At 40.4% G+C, this 18,100-nt stretch overlaps 1 protein-coding gene across 1 annotated transcript; it reads left to right on the forward strand.

Annotated features, from left to right (window-relative positions):
* The first annotated feature begins 535 nt into the window (after positions 1 to 535).
* Positions 536 to 18,072, forward strand: cers5 (ceramide synthase 5). Its single transcript, XM_070902467.1, has 10 exons — positions 536 to 785; positions 9,629 to 9,734; positions 10,564 to 10,694; positions 11,115 to 11,172; positions 11,288 to 11,338; positions 11,532 to 11,624; positions 13,428 to 13,556; positions 13,906 to 14,012; positions 15,101 to 15,257; positions 17,051 to 18,072. Exons 1-10 carry the CDS (start codon positions 613 to 615, stop codon positions 17,213 to 17,215), a joined length of 1,170 nt encoding a protein of 389 aa, XP_070758568.1. The 5' UTR covers positions 536 to 612; the 3' UTR covers positions 17,216 to 18,072.
* The last annotated feature ends 28 nt before the right edge of the window (positions 18,073 to 18,100 follow it).

Below are 18,100 nucleotides of genomic sequence, written 5' to 3' on the forward strand. Positions count from 1 at the left end.
CAGGGAGGAGGGACTCGCCTCACTTCCTCAATTCCAGTCCTCATCTCAGGGCGGCAGCCAAGATTGGTCAAGCTAACCGGTGACAGCCATGAAACACAGGAAGCAGAGCTGTTTTACCTGCCTACAATAAAATTATGAGATGATGATGCTTTTGAGTCTCAGCGCAAATCCTAGTCTTTCCGGTCTGTAGTATGCTAATTAGAATGGCTTAAACTAGCTATATCAGATAATTATTTTTGTTTAATGGAAACAGTTCATTGAGTGTCCAGTTCCACATCAAGTCCCAACTCCTGTCTATGACTCAAGTCCTACACGAGTCAAGAATGGGTTACAAAACCTGTATTGTAAAAATCCTAAATTAATATTTATTTAACCTAAATAAATATTGAAGTATTTGTTGGCTAGTAGTGTTGCTTGAAACTTCCCGCATGTCGAACGTTGACCGTTGAGAATCTTATATTGAAAATTTGAACCGGAAGTGTAGTGCATGTTCTAGCCTTCTTCACGCTGGTGCGTTAAAGAGTGTGGCGTTCAACAAGTTTCCCTCATCTTTTCTTTCGGATAAAAAAAAACGAATTTCTTCTCACCGTCCGGTGACAGGAACACCGAAACATGGCTGCTCTTTCAGCCTGGTTTTGGAACGAGAGGTTTTGGCTGCCACACAACGTAACCTGGGCGGATCTGGCAGACCCAGCTCCCGGGGTGGAGTACCCCAAAGCTGGACACTTGTTTACTGCCGTGCCGCTGGCTTTGGGGATTTTCGCCGTTAGGATACTCTTCGAAAGGTTCGTATTTGTCACTCATGTCGGGTGTTTTCTTGTAAGTGACGAGAAAGTCTCTTAGACTTCTTTTAACGGACCTTTTTTTCACATCAACGGAGTGATGGGGTTGCTGGCTGTGGGTGGACCAACATCTTTAAATATGTGTTAACTCGGGGATTCCCAAACTTTTCTTTAGTCAAACACCATTTTATCGTTGTCAGTACTTCTGCCTACACAATACTCTCTAACTATACTTTTATTTTCTTTCTCCCCTATTTTTTTTTAAAGACAAAGGTGTGCGAACTTAAAGTGCGTGTAACACCGTTACAACTAACTGTTCATTTTGCCGGGGCACCCCTTCTCAAAACTCTTGTCATTGATGTTTGGGTGACTCCAGAATAGTTTGGTAATCCCTGACTGTTAACCAATGTGCTTATGTGTCCTTAGCTGCCCTTAACTGATGCATGCATGCTAGGGAGGGCTGCCACTGCCCTGCCAGCCTGCTGCTTCTGTGCCACATCTTCTTGTCTCATATATAATCAAGGTATCCATCCAGTCCTGTGCAAATGTTTAGCTGTGCTTCTGTTCAGGCTGCAAAAGTGTAGAAGAAAATAATGTGATGACATGGCATTCAACAACAACAAAACACACACACACACACACACACTTGCTACACAGCCAAGTGAAGTTGTCCTGAAGGCATTTTGCCTTGGCAAACTCAAAGGTTTCTGTCATTCATTTAGCATTTTTCTACGCAGCTGAGATGATGTGGAGTTATCTCGTAAGTGACCTGACAGTCTTCCTATCTCCTAAAGAGATACTATTCTACTGATAAGAAAGGAAAGAGTGGAATTACACATTTCAGGGTAGGTGTAGGCGATCATAGGCGGGTCAGTCTGGTGTCTCAAACAGGGGAGGTGTGGTTCCCTCACCAGTGAACCCTGATTCTTCAGAAGATGTCACACTTGCTCCCTCAAAACAAACTCTCTATGGCACGTTTCAGTGTTTTTTATTTGGGCTTTTGGTCTGGGAAGACGAGGGGTGATGGGGGTGCTGAAGAAGAGGTCTGACTTAACAACGCCAGCCATTAAAGAAAAGGCTTGAAGAAAGTGGCAACAAGAAAATCAGTTTCACTCGTGCATTGACTGAAACTTTGATTAGTGTACTGAATAACCTCATACAGTGGTTTCACTGATGTCAACATCATACTTTGTTCAACTTTCAGTATCAAATGTTTAGCCAGTGATGCGTTGAGGGAAGTTTTGCCTTTCTGTAATCCTTATCTGTTTCCTGTTTTTAAATCTTGACAAACCTGTCATGGAGCAGCTTCAATATAAAAGTGTTAGAGGAGAGTTGCATTGAATCCAATTAAATGGACGTCACGGCCGACTATGCGCGTGGCCGTGAACACAAATTTCAGATAGGGCTTTTCACTCTGTCAGTGCTTTATTACACAATTGCTGTAGTATTTTGTTTGCAAAGTGTTGAAGCCAGTTCGAGGTCAGGTGTAGGGCTTCAGTGTATGGAGAAATATTGGAGGTGTGATATAGTTGTTGGATATCTCAGTAGCGATATGAGATAGGATAAAACAAAGAAACAATTTCACTTAGTGTTGGGCAACATGACGATATATACTGTGAGTGTGAGACAATAGAAATGTGTCTGAAGTCAGGATATTTCGTCACACTGTATACGCCAAGGTAGCTATTGTTTTAATATCGCCGTTAGTTTCGCATCAATGTAAGGAAGTACCTTGATTTGTCACGTATCCACAGTCAAGTAAATTTTATTTGTATAGACCAATATCACAAATCACAATTTGCCTCAGGCTGCTTTACGATCTGTACAGCATACAACACCCTCAAAAAACCTCAGGAAGAGCAACCAAAGAGGGATCCCTATCCCCAGATGGACAGACATGTAGTAGATGTCGTGTGTACAGAATAGTCTGACAACAGAAAATCATTGTATATACAATTATGATAAACATAAGTGAGGAGGATGGATCCAGGAGGACAGTTGAGCAGTCTGCGGTTTGACATGCTTAAAATGAATATAAAGTGTTGTCTATGTCTGTGTAGTATAACACACACTTTTATTTCATCTCGGTATATCTCTGCTCCCAAAACTGCTAGACTGACTGTCTGTGACTGTTCAGTGTTTCATTATAACATAACGTTACAACACAAGACAGGTGTTATCATTGACGTATCTTTGTGTTTCTATTGTTAGCCAACAGCATGGCTATAAAAAGTTATTTGACCAAGGTTCACATAACGATGAAGGAGCCCAGGAATCACCATTAGCCCGTTAGCATCATGTGACCTTTAATCAAATGGCTTTCTATAGTTATCTGACAACAAACACTGCTATTGTTATATATAATACATGGGAACACAGGCAGCAAGGTTGGCTTCTTAACATTGTGGGTAGGAGAAATTGACCTGAGTAATATTAAATTAACTAAATAAAAATTGGTAGGTAGCAGGAGATGGCTTGTTGTCATCCAGGCACGGTTTATAGACTTGACACTTACAGAGACAACCCCAAGCACAGTGTCAGTCTGTTTAATTTAGGCATGGTCAAGTGGCTGTAAATAAGGAGCAATCAGATATTGGAGATGTCTAAGGAGAGTTGCAGGGACGTTCGATAAGATGCACACAGCGCCAAGCCACCTGTCTCAGGTGCCAAAGCTGACTGTCTGTGCCTCTCTAACGCGAGGACTGATCCACAGTGATGTTATCACCAGCTGACTAGCTCATTCATTTATTTATCAGAAAAAAAACATCACACCACAGCTTGAGTTCCTTTCTGCAGAACCTAAACAGAGGCTGTGCTGTTTGGCACACACACAGTGCACTTGATATTACACAAAACACCCACAAATACACACACACACACACACACACACACACACTGTGCTCACACACCTGCAGTAAGAGGATCAGGTATTCACACAATCACACACTGATGGGGCTGAGTTTTGTGGGGGTATGCTCTCAGACACATCCTGCCACAAACTGGTTTTGATTCATGGCCTAATTCGTTATTATGTTAGTTATGCTCTTTTTTTTTTACATAAAGTTGCAAATTTGGAGGGAATGCTGGTTCTGGAAGTGTTTTTCTCCATTCCGTATTCCCATTTCAATTTATTCAATGTTATTTATATAACATAGAAACACGGGACTCTCCTGGATAATTTAACAATACTATAGGTTTATGTTATGGCCCCCAGTTTTAGTTATTTCAACTTAGTTTCTGAGAAATCGTGTTTTGTCTGTCATTTTTTCATGGCGGACAGCTCAAAATACTACAATACACATGAGCCTCGGCTGCTATTGCCATGGAGAAGAAGCTAGTCGCAGGCGTGAATCAAATCGCTAGCGAATTCAAAGCGCTTTGTTGGTGCAGTTGAGAACAAAACACAGCACCATAGTTGCTGAATTAATTCGGAATTGACCCATATATAGACGCACATAACAGAATTTTAAGCTCAGTGATTTGATGTTTGTTAGCGAATTATAATATTTGCTTTCTTAGCTTTATAGTATCTATTTGTTTGTCTTTCAATTTTGGTGCATCAAACTCTTCTAAGAGGCTGGCAAATTTCTCAACCCCGAAAACAACGACAACAAACAAATGTCTTCAGCTTTCAGTGCTTAAACACGAAAGTGAAACTTTAACTTCTTGCATCACTTCCATTTTAATTGCTCTTTCAACTCCTTCAAGTATTTGTATTTCAACTGTCAATTCAACCATAACATTGGCTGTTTCAGTGTTTCACCGAGTTCTAATTATGCTCACACAACCTGTTTGTGTATCTTAGTGTTTGTCTTACCGTTTTATTTTTGACAACTGTGGTATGTGATAACAAGCCCTAAGTCTTACATTTCACCTGCATCTGCTGCTGTCTTCAAACATATTTGCCTTTGTCCTTCGTCCTATCATTTTTACACGTAATCATCAAGCGTGTCTGCAGTATCCCTCTTCTACCTGCGGGAAGTTCCTCTTTCTCACTAATGTGGCTGCTCGGCCCAACCAGCCGCTCCTCTTCTAGACCAGTTTCTTCTTGTTTGATCATAATCATTGCTTTGCTGTTGGCAGCGACTTTGTGTGGAAATAGGAGCAGTCAGGCTGTTTCTTGAGTGAGTGAGTGAGTGAGTGAGTGTGTGTGTGTGTGTGTGTGTGTGTGTGTGTGTGTGTGTGTGTGTGTGTGTGTGTGTGCGCACAAGCCTAGGCCCTTCTAAGCCCAGTCATGAGTTTTTAACGGTGTTAAAACTACAAACTGAGATGTGCATGAGATTATGAGTAGCCATGTAATCTGTTGTGGCTCGTTTTGCCTGTTTCCTACCAGGTATTCTCTTTGTCAGATCCCTCAAGGAAGTGAGGATTGACACCAAACAAAATGTTGATGTGATACATTAAACATCCTCCTTGTACAGTGTTCTGTTTATAGCCCACATAATCTGGCATTGTCTCTCCCCAAAGTCATGTTTCCTCCACAACTGTCAAATCTGTTTCGAAACAACTTTACAAGTCAAATGAAGGCCACAATTACATCCAGCACTGTGCTATGAATAGAGCCGTGCCTGCGCCTCAGCCGAGGCCCTGGGACTGGGAGGTTTTCCCTGTGTCAAGGTTACATGTAGCTTGCGGCTCTTCCCTTCACAGCCGTCTGGGCTACTAGCATCCATGTACACAGACCGCGCTGAGCCTGTTTCTTGGTAACAGGTATGTTGGAGTGGTCAGATTCTGAGGAGGAACAGGGATGTTTTGACGTTTTACATAAATAGAATAGCTCTCGCTCCCGCTGTCCACCGATTAGCGACTGCAGGCTCGGGCTTGCGTGGGTTATTTCTGTCTATTCATCCTCCTGTTTGTCATACGTTTGCTTATAAGAGAACCTAGATTGATGTGATGCCCGTATCTGTGTCACATCAGCTCATCTTTCAGCTTAACCATGTGATTGTGTAACAGTTTAATAGAGAGATTGTTAGATAGCCAGTGTAGACACTAGTGTAACCACTGAGTCAATTAGGGGGGGAATCAGACTAACAAGCTTCACATTCAGAGCTTTGCCGCCCTTGATCTTTTTAGGTGATCAAAGTGCCAAATGTTGATTAAAAGTGTTTTATGCTCAGGGTGCACTTAAACAGTGAATTGTGGATTGTACTGCAGATTACCTTTAGTAATGTTTAACAACATAATGCCAAATCAAACTGTCTATCCGGTCTTTGCACAGTGCCACAGAGTCATCAGCACACCATGTTTTTGGGCCACTTTCAATATCATGAAGTCAAAGTGTTCTTCAAGAACTAAGTCAGGAGTCATCTTTTTAAAAAAAACTTTCCTTAAATAACCTTTCAAACATGTAGGTTTGAAATTACTCTTTGTGTCCTTTAAACGTTATGTGTAAGGATTAAATTCAGTTGCTAGTTTGGTGTGAAAGTTGTACAACTCTGACACTTTGATCTACATATTTGTCATTGTGGTTTTATGTCAGACGTGAGCCGTTGGTGTGTTTTTCACTTTCCTCGTTATTTTGCAGTGAGTGTCACATTCCCATCACCAGGAACACTGTCCTTGTACACCGCTTAGACAATGGAGCATTCATCATGAAGTATTTTGCTACGGTTCAATACTGGTTCAGTATTGCTGAACTGATACCTGGAGATCCTGATTAAATCAGGCTTTTAGGCTTAAAAGGGCACCAGGTGAGATTTATATGTTAAAATGCAGCCATTTTATAGCCTACACAAGTGGCTCTGCACCAGTGGGGCATTCGCTCTTGCCAGTGTTGGATTAAAACATATAAAAAATAAAACGGCCTCTTAAACATGGGAGCACTTTGTCTGAGAAAGTTGGGCTCACCAGCGTCGCATCTCTTTCTCTTTCTTTTCTCTGTGGTATCTTCTGGTTTATGTCACAGACTGATCAAAGGTAAGTGTGTGCAAATCTTATGTTAAGGCCACAATCAGGATATTATATTCAGTGAAGGAAAAAGTAGGGTGTGCACACGCTGGATTATAGCTCGAACTTTATTGAACTAAAACAGACAACATTTTAACCCTACAGGTCTCCATTAGGCAAATGGCTAGCAAAGCAGCGGGAAAAGTGTGTAAATATAGACACAAAAATGATTACATCTAGCTGACGTGATGATCAACTGATATAAACACTTACAATGAGAGGCTGAAGATTGTCAAAAATCAAGTTGGGGAAAAAAACAAAAATAAACCCATAGATATTTTTAAAAACAGTACAAAAATCATTTGCTGCTGGCTGACCAGGTTTGTAAACATGGGTTCCTATGATATCTTATCATTACATTTGTGAATATTACTGACTTTAATAAATGCTTCTTCATGGCGGTATTCTTCTGTAGAGTGACTGTACAAACAATTTGACAATTGTTTTTTTTAAATCAACTTGATAATTAGTTTGACAAATTGCTGTGAGTATTGGTTGACTAAGAGAGCCCATTGAGGAAACTGTTGTGGTTTGTGTGTTTCACTTTTTCTTTTCTCGCTCATCATTAGGAGTTTGAGAATATGACGGACACCCCCCCAGACATCTAGAGCTTTAGAAAATTGTTTTAATTACACGTGTGCAATTTGGGATTAAAAGTAGAGTTTTCACTCGTATTTGTTCAGACAGTTTATTTTTTAGTAATAAAAACTGTGCCTGAAAAAAAATCATGAGTTGGGACGAATGTGAATAATGAAGTTATAGCAAAACTTCCATTAACATAGATTAAATAATAATAAACTGTAGGTTTTATATATGTTGTTAATTTAGGCTTCAGGCAGAAGATTCTCTCAGCTGCCATGCTGTATTCTGAGAGCTGTATGATCACATGATCAAGTTAGTAATACCATTAGCTCATTTCAAATTGTAGGTGGGTGTGGACTGACTCACTTATCTCTTTCATGTGTCATCACTTTACTCAAGTCATGTACATAGTTTGCATTCCTCATTAACACTGAGGATTGTAGCCAACGGAAAGGTCGACAGTTCACCCCAGACTACAGTTAACAAAGCAGTCTCGTACTGTCCCATTATTATATTATTAAGGAACTGTGGTGATTTCTAGATTACCACTGGAATGTTCTTTCATACACTTGCATTAAACGGTTGTTGTTAGTCCTTTACTGTTCATTCACAACCCATTTCTTTAAAAACAGGTCAAAACATTCGCAGCACAGTTTTATTGAATGCTTCTAGTACATGACAACATAAAGAGAGAATCATGCAATTTTTTTTATTTACTTCTGTATGTGTTTATAGCCTTTTATACAGTGGAAGTGTGAATGTCTGCCTGACGAGAGACCACTGTGGTTACTAACTTAGTACCACTGTGTCTGTGCTGTGAAGTTTCAGTGGAGCATCTCCACATTTCTGTCTGACAAAAGAAGGTTCTGAATCTCTCTTTTTGTTCATTTTAGAGATGCATGTTCATGTCTGCAGATCTAGATTTCACTGGTTAAGACGACAGGAATGTTTTCCTTCAAGAGTTTGTGTGCACATTTTTGAAGAAACCACACTGACAGTATGCAACCTTGTAAATGATTTATGGAGCCTCTTTTTATTCTGCTTAACAATAAATGATAGGGTGGTATGAGTAATATTAATGCATACTTATTTAGCCATGCTGGTAAAGACATATCCACACATAACTACATGCAAAGACATTTTTAAACTACCCACAATATAACACCAAAAGTTTTTTTTTCCTGCTGATTAATTCTCTTTTGAAGGTCAGTGTATTACTATGCACAAAGACCCATTGTTGTAGCCGCATAATCTGCACATGCATCAGACTGAAATCAGGCCTGTACCCCTTTCAGTGAGACTCAGCCTGACTGAAGCTGACTCACAGGTTACCTCTAAACAATAACCTGTATTCTGTTCTTTATATTTAAGCTATGCCTTCCTCAAATATAAGAATTTATGGCTGCTATGGACGTGCACAAGGCTTTCTCACAAATGTATATTTTTGGCCATAACACCTATGAAGCCTACATGGTCACAGCACAAAACTCAAGTTGGTAATTGAAGCAAGCTGTCAGCGTATGACACTACAAACTGTTTTTTCTTTCTGTACATGTTAGTCACAGCTCAGAAATTTAGTCAGATAAACGTTTCTGATAATGAACTCGTCTCCCAGCTGAACGTGACAGTTCAGTCATAATGCAGAACAGAACTACAGGCAGGGGTCATACAGGGGTCATTGTTTAAAATGAGTAATATCAGTCTTTGTTAGTCTTCTAATTGTTTTGAAAGGTTCTGTAAATCAAAAAGGAAGTCGCTTGTACAAACACATGTTAAATAGTTTCCCCCTCACAGTCACAGAGTGCATCTGTTGTTTACAGTTGGGAAGAAATTACAGATATAAGCTTTAGCAGAGTCTGCACCTGTGTACAGTGTCAAACAGAAACTCCTAATAGTTGCACAGGAAGTTGTTAAACCTGGCCTATGCGACAAAACGAATGTCAGTGTTACTCACCAAGATGCATTATGTGTGTCCTCTAGCAAACATGATGTTTTTTTACATTGTCGTTGTTTGCATTAATTCAACCAAGAAGTCTTTTTCTTTCCTGCCTTTCCCAGGAGTGTGTATCACGTCACCCTCGTGCATGTGTGTGTGCATGCAGGAGATAAACAGAACGTGGACCCAGTCGTAGAAAAACAGCTCCATAGTTCTGCAAGAGGTCTAAAACCTCCACTGGTTACCTTTAAGCTTACAAGGAAGAAGCCCCATGCTGCAGCTCATTTTTGGGCAAACAGGTTTTCCTTTCAGGGCTGGTGTGCATGTTTTAACAACATCAAATGACTCTTCATCTCTCCCATTTCCACCTCTGATACAGATTTATTGCCAGTACTTTAGCCCGGAGTCTCCGCATTCATCCAGGTGTTGGACGACGAGCTCAGCCCAATGCAGTGCTGGAGAAAGTGTTTACATCCATCACAAAGGTTTGGTTTCTTTCTTTCTCTTTTTAAAGAAGCAATGGATGTTTAGGCTGATGTGAGGCATCCATTTTTGCTTGGTTTTAAGTCATTATTGAAGTCGGATATATCAGAGCTGTCAGAAGAATCCAAGTTTCCTGATCGTTATTACGACTTGGATATTGATGTGAACGCTATTCGCACGTCAGAAACTTGATAATAACAAAATCTTTGATATGACATGACCACGGCATTACCAGTCCAAACAATCCAGTGCTATCAGTATTTGGCTAATAGTGCTAATGATAAAGATTTAAAGAATGCATATCGCTATTAGACAACATTTGTATCGACCACAGTGGAGGAGAAAATATCAGATATTTGTGTCTGCTTCAGAAAAACAATGGAGCATTTCAGTTGTGTGGTCACACTATTGTCACATTGGGCTTATATTTTTAATTTGACTGTTTTAGGTGCCTTTGGTGAATCAGTTCAAGATGTCAGTTTTACTTATACATTCACAAATTGCCTTTAAAAGAGACATCATAACATAAAATCAGATATTTCCCAGAACTACAGTATCCACTCTTCTAAATCTGTCATGAAATCAGATGCAAGAGTTTAGTGGAAACTATTTTCCTGGTAGCTTGCAGTTTTCACTGAAACTTTTACTGCAGGCGTTCTCCTGATTATTTTTCTTTTATTTGCTGACTTCACATGCCCTCGTTGAGTCTGTTATCTTAAGATTCTCAGAGATTGAAGCCCAAATAGTGAATTATTCGCAAAATTGCAATATGCTAATGCTTGGACTAGATACTGGATACTGGATTCAGTTGTTTCTTCTCTCTCCGCACAGAATCCAGACTCTCGCCATCTGGATGGCCTGTCCAAGCAGCTGGACTGGGAGGTGCGAAAGGTTCAGCGTTGGTTCAGACACCGCAGGAACCAAGATAAACCCAGCACACACACCAAGTTCTGCGAGAGCATGTAGGTTAATGCCTATTGTGTTCACCTTTAACCTCTCTGCAGGCCTGAGCACACAATGGTTGTGTTTTTCTGTCCAGGTGCGGTATGGTATTGTGTGTGTGTGTGTGTGTGTGTGTGTGTATGCTGCTGTATTGCTATCTTTGTGAGGACAAGTTTTAGACCATCAGAGTGAGAACATGTTGGCTCGTTCTTGTTTCTTCAAGGCCTTCAAGGTCTTCAAGGTTCATTGTTAGGACACTGATTTAGATTTAAAATAAGAATCTGGATCAGGTTATGTTAGAGTAAGGATTGTTTGTGTGTGTTGCTTATGGTTAGGGTAGAGGAAAGTAGATGTGCATATGTTTGATTTTTAATGCGTTATTTCTCTCTTAAACCAGTCTTCTTTTCTAGATCATAATGTCGTCTCTGTTCCACTTCCAGGTGGAGGTTTACATTTTATGTGTGCATATTTATCTATGGGTTCCAGTTTCTGTGGCAGGTGAGCACACCTTCAGATCAAGCTGAAATTTGCTGTCAGCATTTATTGTTCTTTCATTGATAACATTTAGTTGGTTGCGTATATTTTGATAATTTTAATACATGTTTGTTTTTAGTCCCCTTGGATGTGGGATACACGGCATTGCTGGTACGATTACCCCTATCAGGTATGATGCAGTTCTGTATAATCTATAGTGCAATCCAACACAACAACTACAGCCTCAGAAATTTAAACCCTCACAAACTGCAGACACTGCAGGCATCGTGGTGATTCACTGGGCCATTGCAATATACTGCATGATGTCCAGAATAGTTTGTTTTTAAACACTTCCACCCCATCTCACCTCTCTGTCTCTTCAGGTCATGACTCCGGGTCTTTACCACTACTATGTGACAGAACTGGCCTTCTACTGGTCGCTAATGTTCTCCCAGTTCACTGACATTCAAAGGAAGGTAAGAGGAACAACACTGGCTCTGTCTCTGTGAGGCTACATCACATCACGCTGGAGACGCCACAGTTACCACTCCCTGTGAAACATTTGTTAATAAGTCTATTGTTCCTCATTTGGCAGTGGCAGATGATGTGTGTATGGGGGGGGTGTGTGTGTGTGTGTCGATGTGTATTGCAAAGTTTTTCAAATGTTACAAGCTCTTACCGTTATGTTCATTTTGGGAGGTCACATGTTTTTGTTTCCTTTGGGGGGGGGGTTAAGCAGTCTGTGAATGGTGTATTTTCAACACGAGGGCTCCCACTGTCATGTGACTGCAGGATGGAGCGGATCTAACTCTTAGAATTACAGACATTCCACAAAATACCAGCGTATTAGAGCTGGAGTTAGTTACAGCCACACTCACAGTTGCCTTTTAATGTTATAGATGTTTTATACAGCAAATATCTGGAATGTGATACTGGAAAATTAGGACAGTGCTGCAAGAGTCAAGCTGAACACTAAGAGGGGTTCTGTACGATATAAGTTTTCTTCATGATACGATTCTCGGATGAGGAAGATGAAGCTCAGTTGATTGTTTCACTAGATTTGGGTTTATCAAGCTAAAGGCCTTTATTCATGTAGGAAATTCCTGAAGGCCTTTCTCACTGATTATTTCACAGTTTGCTTCAAACCACTAAGGTAGTGAGCAAATATGGACCTTAAAAGGTATTTCCAAACAAGCCAAAGAGCCAGTATTCATGCAAGTAGAGGTGATTTTCAAATTTGAACTGGTCAACAGAGGAAAATTTTAAAGATGGATGTTGCAATTCTCTGACTGCTTAGAAGTATCTAAGACCAAATACCAAATCTGTTGTAGACTCTTCTCTCTGGCTCTCTATCTACTCTTGCAGTCTGCTGCTGCCGGATGACTTGACTGTCAGATGCACGTGTCTCCTATCTGAAGCTGCCCGTGTGTTTGTCTTTGGTTGTTCTGCACTGTATCTTCTCTCTCTGTCTAAGCTTAGCTGTATGAATCAGGCATTTCCATTCCAGTTCAGAACGATGTCTGTTAAGAAGCAACGGTGATGAAATTCAGTACACATGGGCAGCAACAAAATTTGATCCACCCTCTCACACTGGTAGTGCATCAGGCTTTTGTTACGGCTTTGTGAAAGTACAGCTGTGAATGTCATGAATGGGGGCAGCGGTTGCCGAGGAGACACGGTACTAAAACATTTAGAGAGGAGAACTTCTTCCGGTGCATTGACGCATATCCACTCAAAGTGTCCAAGTGTTTTCTGTTTTGCCATTTTTCTGTTTCATGGCCTTTTGATGCGTCTGTGTCCATTTCTTTCCATCTTGTGACAGTTGACACTAATAAATACTTTTGGTATTAGTAATGGTGTGACATGTGAGGCTGAGAGAGGACATGTAGCGACATTTTGTTTCCTTTGTTGTGGTGATGTTAACAGGAAAACACTCTGTAGATGCTGCAGCCTGACACACACACACACACACACACCGTAACCTTTGTGCATCAGCGTCCATTTGATTTTAGTATTGATTTTACGTATTATTTATAAAGCATTCAGTAGTCTGGCGTCAGCATAGGTTTGCAAGCTTTATTGTCCACCATATGTCCATCTTGGATTCTGTAACAAACAGTTCAACAAGCAGGCTGTTTTTAGTGATCCTTGGTCAATGCCCTCAATGGCAAAACAAAGAGGTGTAAAAGAAATACACTCCACAACAACACAAGACAGGTTTACAGGTAAACATTCAGTGTATGTACATGCTAACCTCCCCTCTCCCTTTTTAATTTCAGGACTTCCTGATCATGTTCATCCATCACCTGGCTACAGTCAGCCTGATCAGCTTTTCCTACGTCAACAACATGGCGCGAGTAGGGAGCCTCGTGATGTGTGTCCACGATGCCTCTGACTTCCTGTTAGAGGTCAGTGAGACACAACTAAATACAAATCAAATATACTGTGCTCCACTTCTAGACATTACACAGTAATATTTTAGATTGCCGTTTTATTGCTATTTTTTCACTCAACCTGTTACTGATCCTCTCCATATGACATATCACATATGACTACTGTAGATGAAGTAATTGTGTCGCCTCAGCTTTTACATACCGTTTCTTTAACAATGTAAATGAAGTGTTTCCAGTCACTTCCTCTTGGCTGGAATCCAAACAGTAGTATGAGCGCAGGAATTAGATGTGTTTTGATTTGATGCGTGGTAAAATAAAATGACGCTCTCCACAAAACTCATTGTTTCATTTTCTTTTCCAACAGGCAGCAAAGCTGACCAACTACGCCAAGTACCAGCGGCTGTGTGACTTCCTCTTCATTGTGTTTAGTGTGGCATTCTTCATCACACGACTTGTTATATATCCAATATGGTGAGTTCTCAGTGACACCTGCAATCTGAACATTATATACTACTCTGCCAAATATTTATCAATGTATTAATGCACAAGAGCCCATTGCAAATAAAAGTATTTTGTATTATATTATTTCCCTGGCAAGACAATATTTGTATTTTTGCGGGAAATGTTTCAGAATCATATTCTAGCTTTAGCTTTGAAGGTGCCTGAGCTCAGGTTGGGGAATGTGTATTTTTGCAGTGAGCGGCGTCTTTTTCTAGTTGTTTTCTTTAGGCAGTAAGCGTTTTGCAACTGGCAAAAAGTGTTCTGTCTGATCAGGGCCTACCACTGTCTTTGAGCTTAGTTTTTGTAAGCAAATGCACGGCAAATCATGATAATTCTACTGTGCTTTGGTTTCCTAAATGTAATTTCAGTACATATTCGGTAGCTGTAATTTGTCACACTGGTCACCAGAACACAACCTGTACTCTGAAAACCAGGTGGAAACCTCCATGCTCTGTTGTTTAGAAAGAAAGTACTGCTACTACCACCAGATTGTAAATCAGATGAGGCAATTTCCAGGCCACCTACAGGGTCACAGAGATCTGTACTAATGTTTAGGCTGAAGCGAGCTGTTTGGACAGCGACTGTTCCTTGACAGAGACCTGGATGTTGAAGCTCAACCTCTATAGAGACAGACAATAGGGATCCTATCATTGGCTAAAGTAACCTGAGCAGCTATATTCAGTGTCTTGGTGTGGATGAGTGATAAAGCTTGTGTTGCCGCTGCAGCTACCTGGACTGAAATCCATACCTCTGCTGGGGGAGGTGGGTCTGTTGACAACCTCCTGTCGCTCACATGGATTTAAAGGAAGACATGAGCTCACCAACCACTCACCTGACATTACAGTAGATCTATGTTACTCGCCTGCTTGGTTACCTTTGGCATCCAACTGGGAATTACAATCTGTACTGTTACAATGGGCCTCATGAGAAGAGTTCAGGTTAATAATATGATTAAAGTACAGCTTGACTTCTTTTTGCTCCCACTGGGATAAGTTATTGCATGTGTTCATGAGAGACTATTCAGTAAATATATACTTGTTTGTCTTCTTGTTTTCCAGGGTCCTGAACTCTACTATGTTTGAAAGCTGGGCGATAGTCGGGCCGTACCCGTCCTGGTGGCTCTTTAACTTCTTACTGCTGGTCCTGCAAGTGCTGCATATCATCTGGTTCTACCTCATAGGCCGTATAGCTGTCAAAGCCATGCTGCGGGGGAAGGTGGGTGTCACCACACAGAATGGGTGATTACTGAGAAATTCTGTAATGTAGAGCTGAAACGCTTAGTCTTATAAACAATTAGTTAGTTTGAACATGTATCTCCATCTATTTTTACAATAATTTATAATATTTTCATCCATTTTCAAGATTTCATACTTTTTGTTGTCTTATGTGAGAGTAAATTCAATATATTTGGGTTTTGGACTTCAAACATAACAAGACATTTAAAGATGTCCCCTGCAATGGGTACTTTGCACTATTCCCTGACATTTTGTGGGCCAGATTTTTATTTTTCTCGATTATTTGAGGAAATAAGCGGCTGATCAGTGAATAATGACAATCATCAGTAGTTGCAGCCCTACTGTAATGACCTACATCATATACATCCAAGATATTCAACAAAAGAAGTTTGTTTTTCAGCTACTAAAACTTCTGACATGGTATCTTTAGTTTTCTGGTACGGTCTCTTGGTGGTGTCACGTCTGTGCAGTATAAATTCACGAGGTTTACTGCGGCTCAAACTCTGTCCAAAGTGGCCTAGATTGAAAAATAAAAACATTTCACATGAACATTCAGAACCCTCCTTTAAGACTGTTGTGTAAGCAAAGATTAACAAAAATGGTCCCAAACCTATTGACCCCAAAACATTAACTCCAAATGTTAGCGGAAATAATGCGGTTATAATGAGTGTTGGAAGGGCTATAAAGAACGCCAAATAAATATTAGTCCCAACCAGAATGATTAGTGAAATATACAACATAACCATGGCTATTTTTGGTGATGAATTTGCTGCCTCTACTCCTTTTTGTTCCAAGCTGTCCCTGACTGTTTCTCATTCTCTCTGCAGACGCCGTTTGTTTCCTCTCCCTCTGAAATGAGAGAGGGAGATCCTGTCTTTCTGTCTGTCTTTGTCCAATGAGCCCTTCTCCACTACTCTCTCGCTTCTCTCCGTTTGCTTTATCCGCTTGTGACCTTTTACCTTCTCTGTTTCTGGCTGTAAGTTTCTGTTGACTCCCTCTTGTTATTGTGATTCTTTTCACACATCTGTCCATCTGTCCTATCAGTTTCCATAAGGATTCAGTGTAGTTGCAGCGGGTTTACCTGGACAGTTGTTGCAGTAGATCAACACTTAGACTCACTCAGAGAGTTGTAAATGATGAGTAATGTGCCATGAATAGTATCATGAATGTTAGGTATATCCAGCTGTTTGTCATTAGGCAGGAGCGTGTTGAAACCGGTGGTAGAATAAAACATTTGTGGGGCAAATGTTTTTTTTAAATTTTTATTAAGAAATCTCATCATAGTTGTAACTTATTTCAAACAGAGCAACAAATTAATAGCACACTGAATTAAACATTTCGCCATGAAGCTGAACTACTGAACTACAGTACAGCTTTCATGAGACTAAACCAGTGTTCTTTCTACACGTGACTGTTTAATATGAAGCAATATCTCCCTGCGACCACTCGTCATTGGTTGCATTTCTATTCAGTGTGAGCAGTTTAATGTAGGGCTGTAACCAAATCATGATAGCCAGAGTCATTACTGTTTAAGATTAAGTTTTTTCTTCAACAACATCATATGCCAATATTTATAGCTGTGTTTGTAATAGTGATGAAGTTACTTAAAAGCTGGACATTTTTCATTAAGTGTTTACATTATTTTGTCTTAACATCTGTAGTTTTTTTACCCCTGTAGTTAGTGCTTATTTCTCTATGTATTATAAAAGCGTATAAAAAAAATAATATCCTGCAAGAGCTTATCTACATTGTCCTCCTCCGTCTGCCCTCTAGGTGTGCAACGATGTCCGCAGTGACATTGAGAGCAGCTCGGATGAAGAGCCCGACACGCCCACAGAAGGCCTCAAGGCTTCTCCTCATATTCCCAAGGGAGAAAACGGCACTAATGGCCACTGTGTTGCCACCAAAGCTCGAGTGCAGAACCACAACAGCTGGTGACATGCAGCCTGGAGCTGGGAGCCCCCTGCAGTTCATCCCTCACAACGTCTCCAAGAGCTTTGCAAGTCTCATGACATTCCTTTGACCTGCAAGGCTCACACACACACACACACACACACACACACACACATTACACAAACAGAGAGTGCGCACAGATCCATACGTTGTTGAACTGACGGTGGATATACAGACACGGACAGCTGCTGTGAAGAGCCCTGTGATGACATGTACAACACCACTCGAGAGGTGACATGTAAAAGCTGAATTGATATGGAAATCAGTTGAAGCAAGTGATTTGCATAGCCTTATTTTTCAAATGATGGGATGTTTGTTGTGCTGCAAATCGTTTTCAATGTTCTCTCCCAGTTTTATTGGTCAGATGAACTTGATTATTTTTGTCTTCAGGATGAATTCACACTGGATCACAAACGGCTGCTACACTACTCTCTGCAGGTTCAAACTTTGACGTATGTTGCATTTCCAAACAGTTTTGTCCCAGCAGGTGTTTTACATATAAATAACTGGTTTTATCAGCTCTTAATTGAAGGACATGGTCTGTGTGCGTTTGCGTGGCTGGAAGCACGACACACCTGAAAGTTTTAACAGCAGCAGTTTCTGCCCTTTGCGATTCATTGTGGATTTACCTTTTGACCATGTTGTTTGTGACTTGTTTATTTGTGTTTTACTGTTTTTTTTTACTACTTCTTCTGAGACCAAATGTTTATGAAATAGTTTTATTGTCACTGCCTATAGAAGAATCCAGGTATGAGGACTATACTAAATGTCTTGTATCAAGTTCTCACTTGAGTTCCTTGTAAAACAAAATGTATTTCCAAATATATTCTGTTGTTGAGACACGTCTGTGTTGTTGCAGTCCTGTTTATA

This window comes from Enoplosus armatus, chromosome 3 (genome assembly GCF_043641665.1).
Source record: "Enoplosus armatus isolate fEnoArm2 chromosome 3, fEnoArm2.hap1, whole genome shotgun sequence".
NCBI lineage: Eukaryota > Metazoa > Chordata > Actinopteri > Centrarchiformes > Enoplosidae > Enoplosus > Enoplosus armatus.

Coding starts and splice junctions, on each gene's coding strand:
- cers5 (XM_070902467.1), top strand. CDS start 613: ATGGCTGCTCTTTCAGCCTGGTTTTGGAACGAGAGGTTTTGGCTGCCA. Junction 786..9,628: donor GTTAGGATACTCTTCGAAAG/GTTCGTATTTGT, acceptor CCTCTGATACAG/ATTTATTGCCAGTACTTTAG. Junction 11,173..11,287: donor GGTTCCAGTTTCTGTGGCAG/GTGAGCACACCT, acceptor GTTTGTTTTTAG/TCCCCTTGGATGTGGGATAC.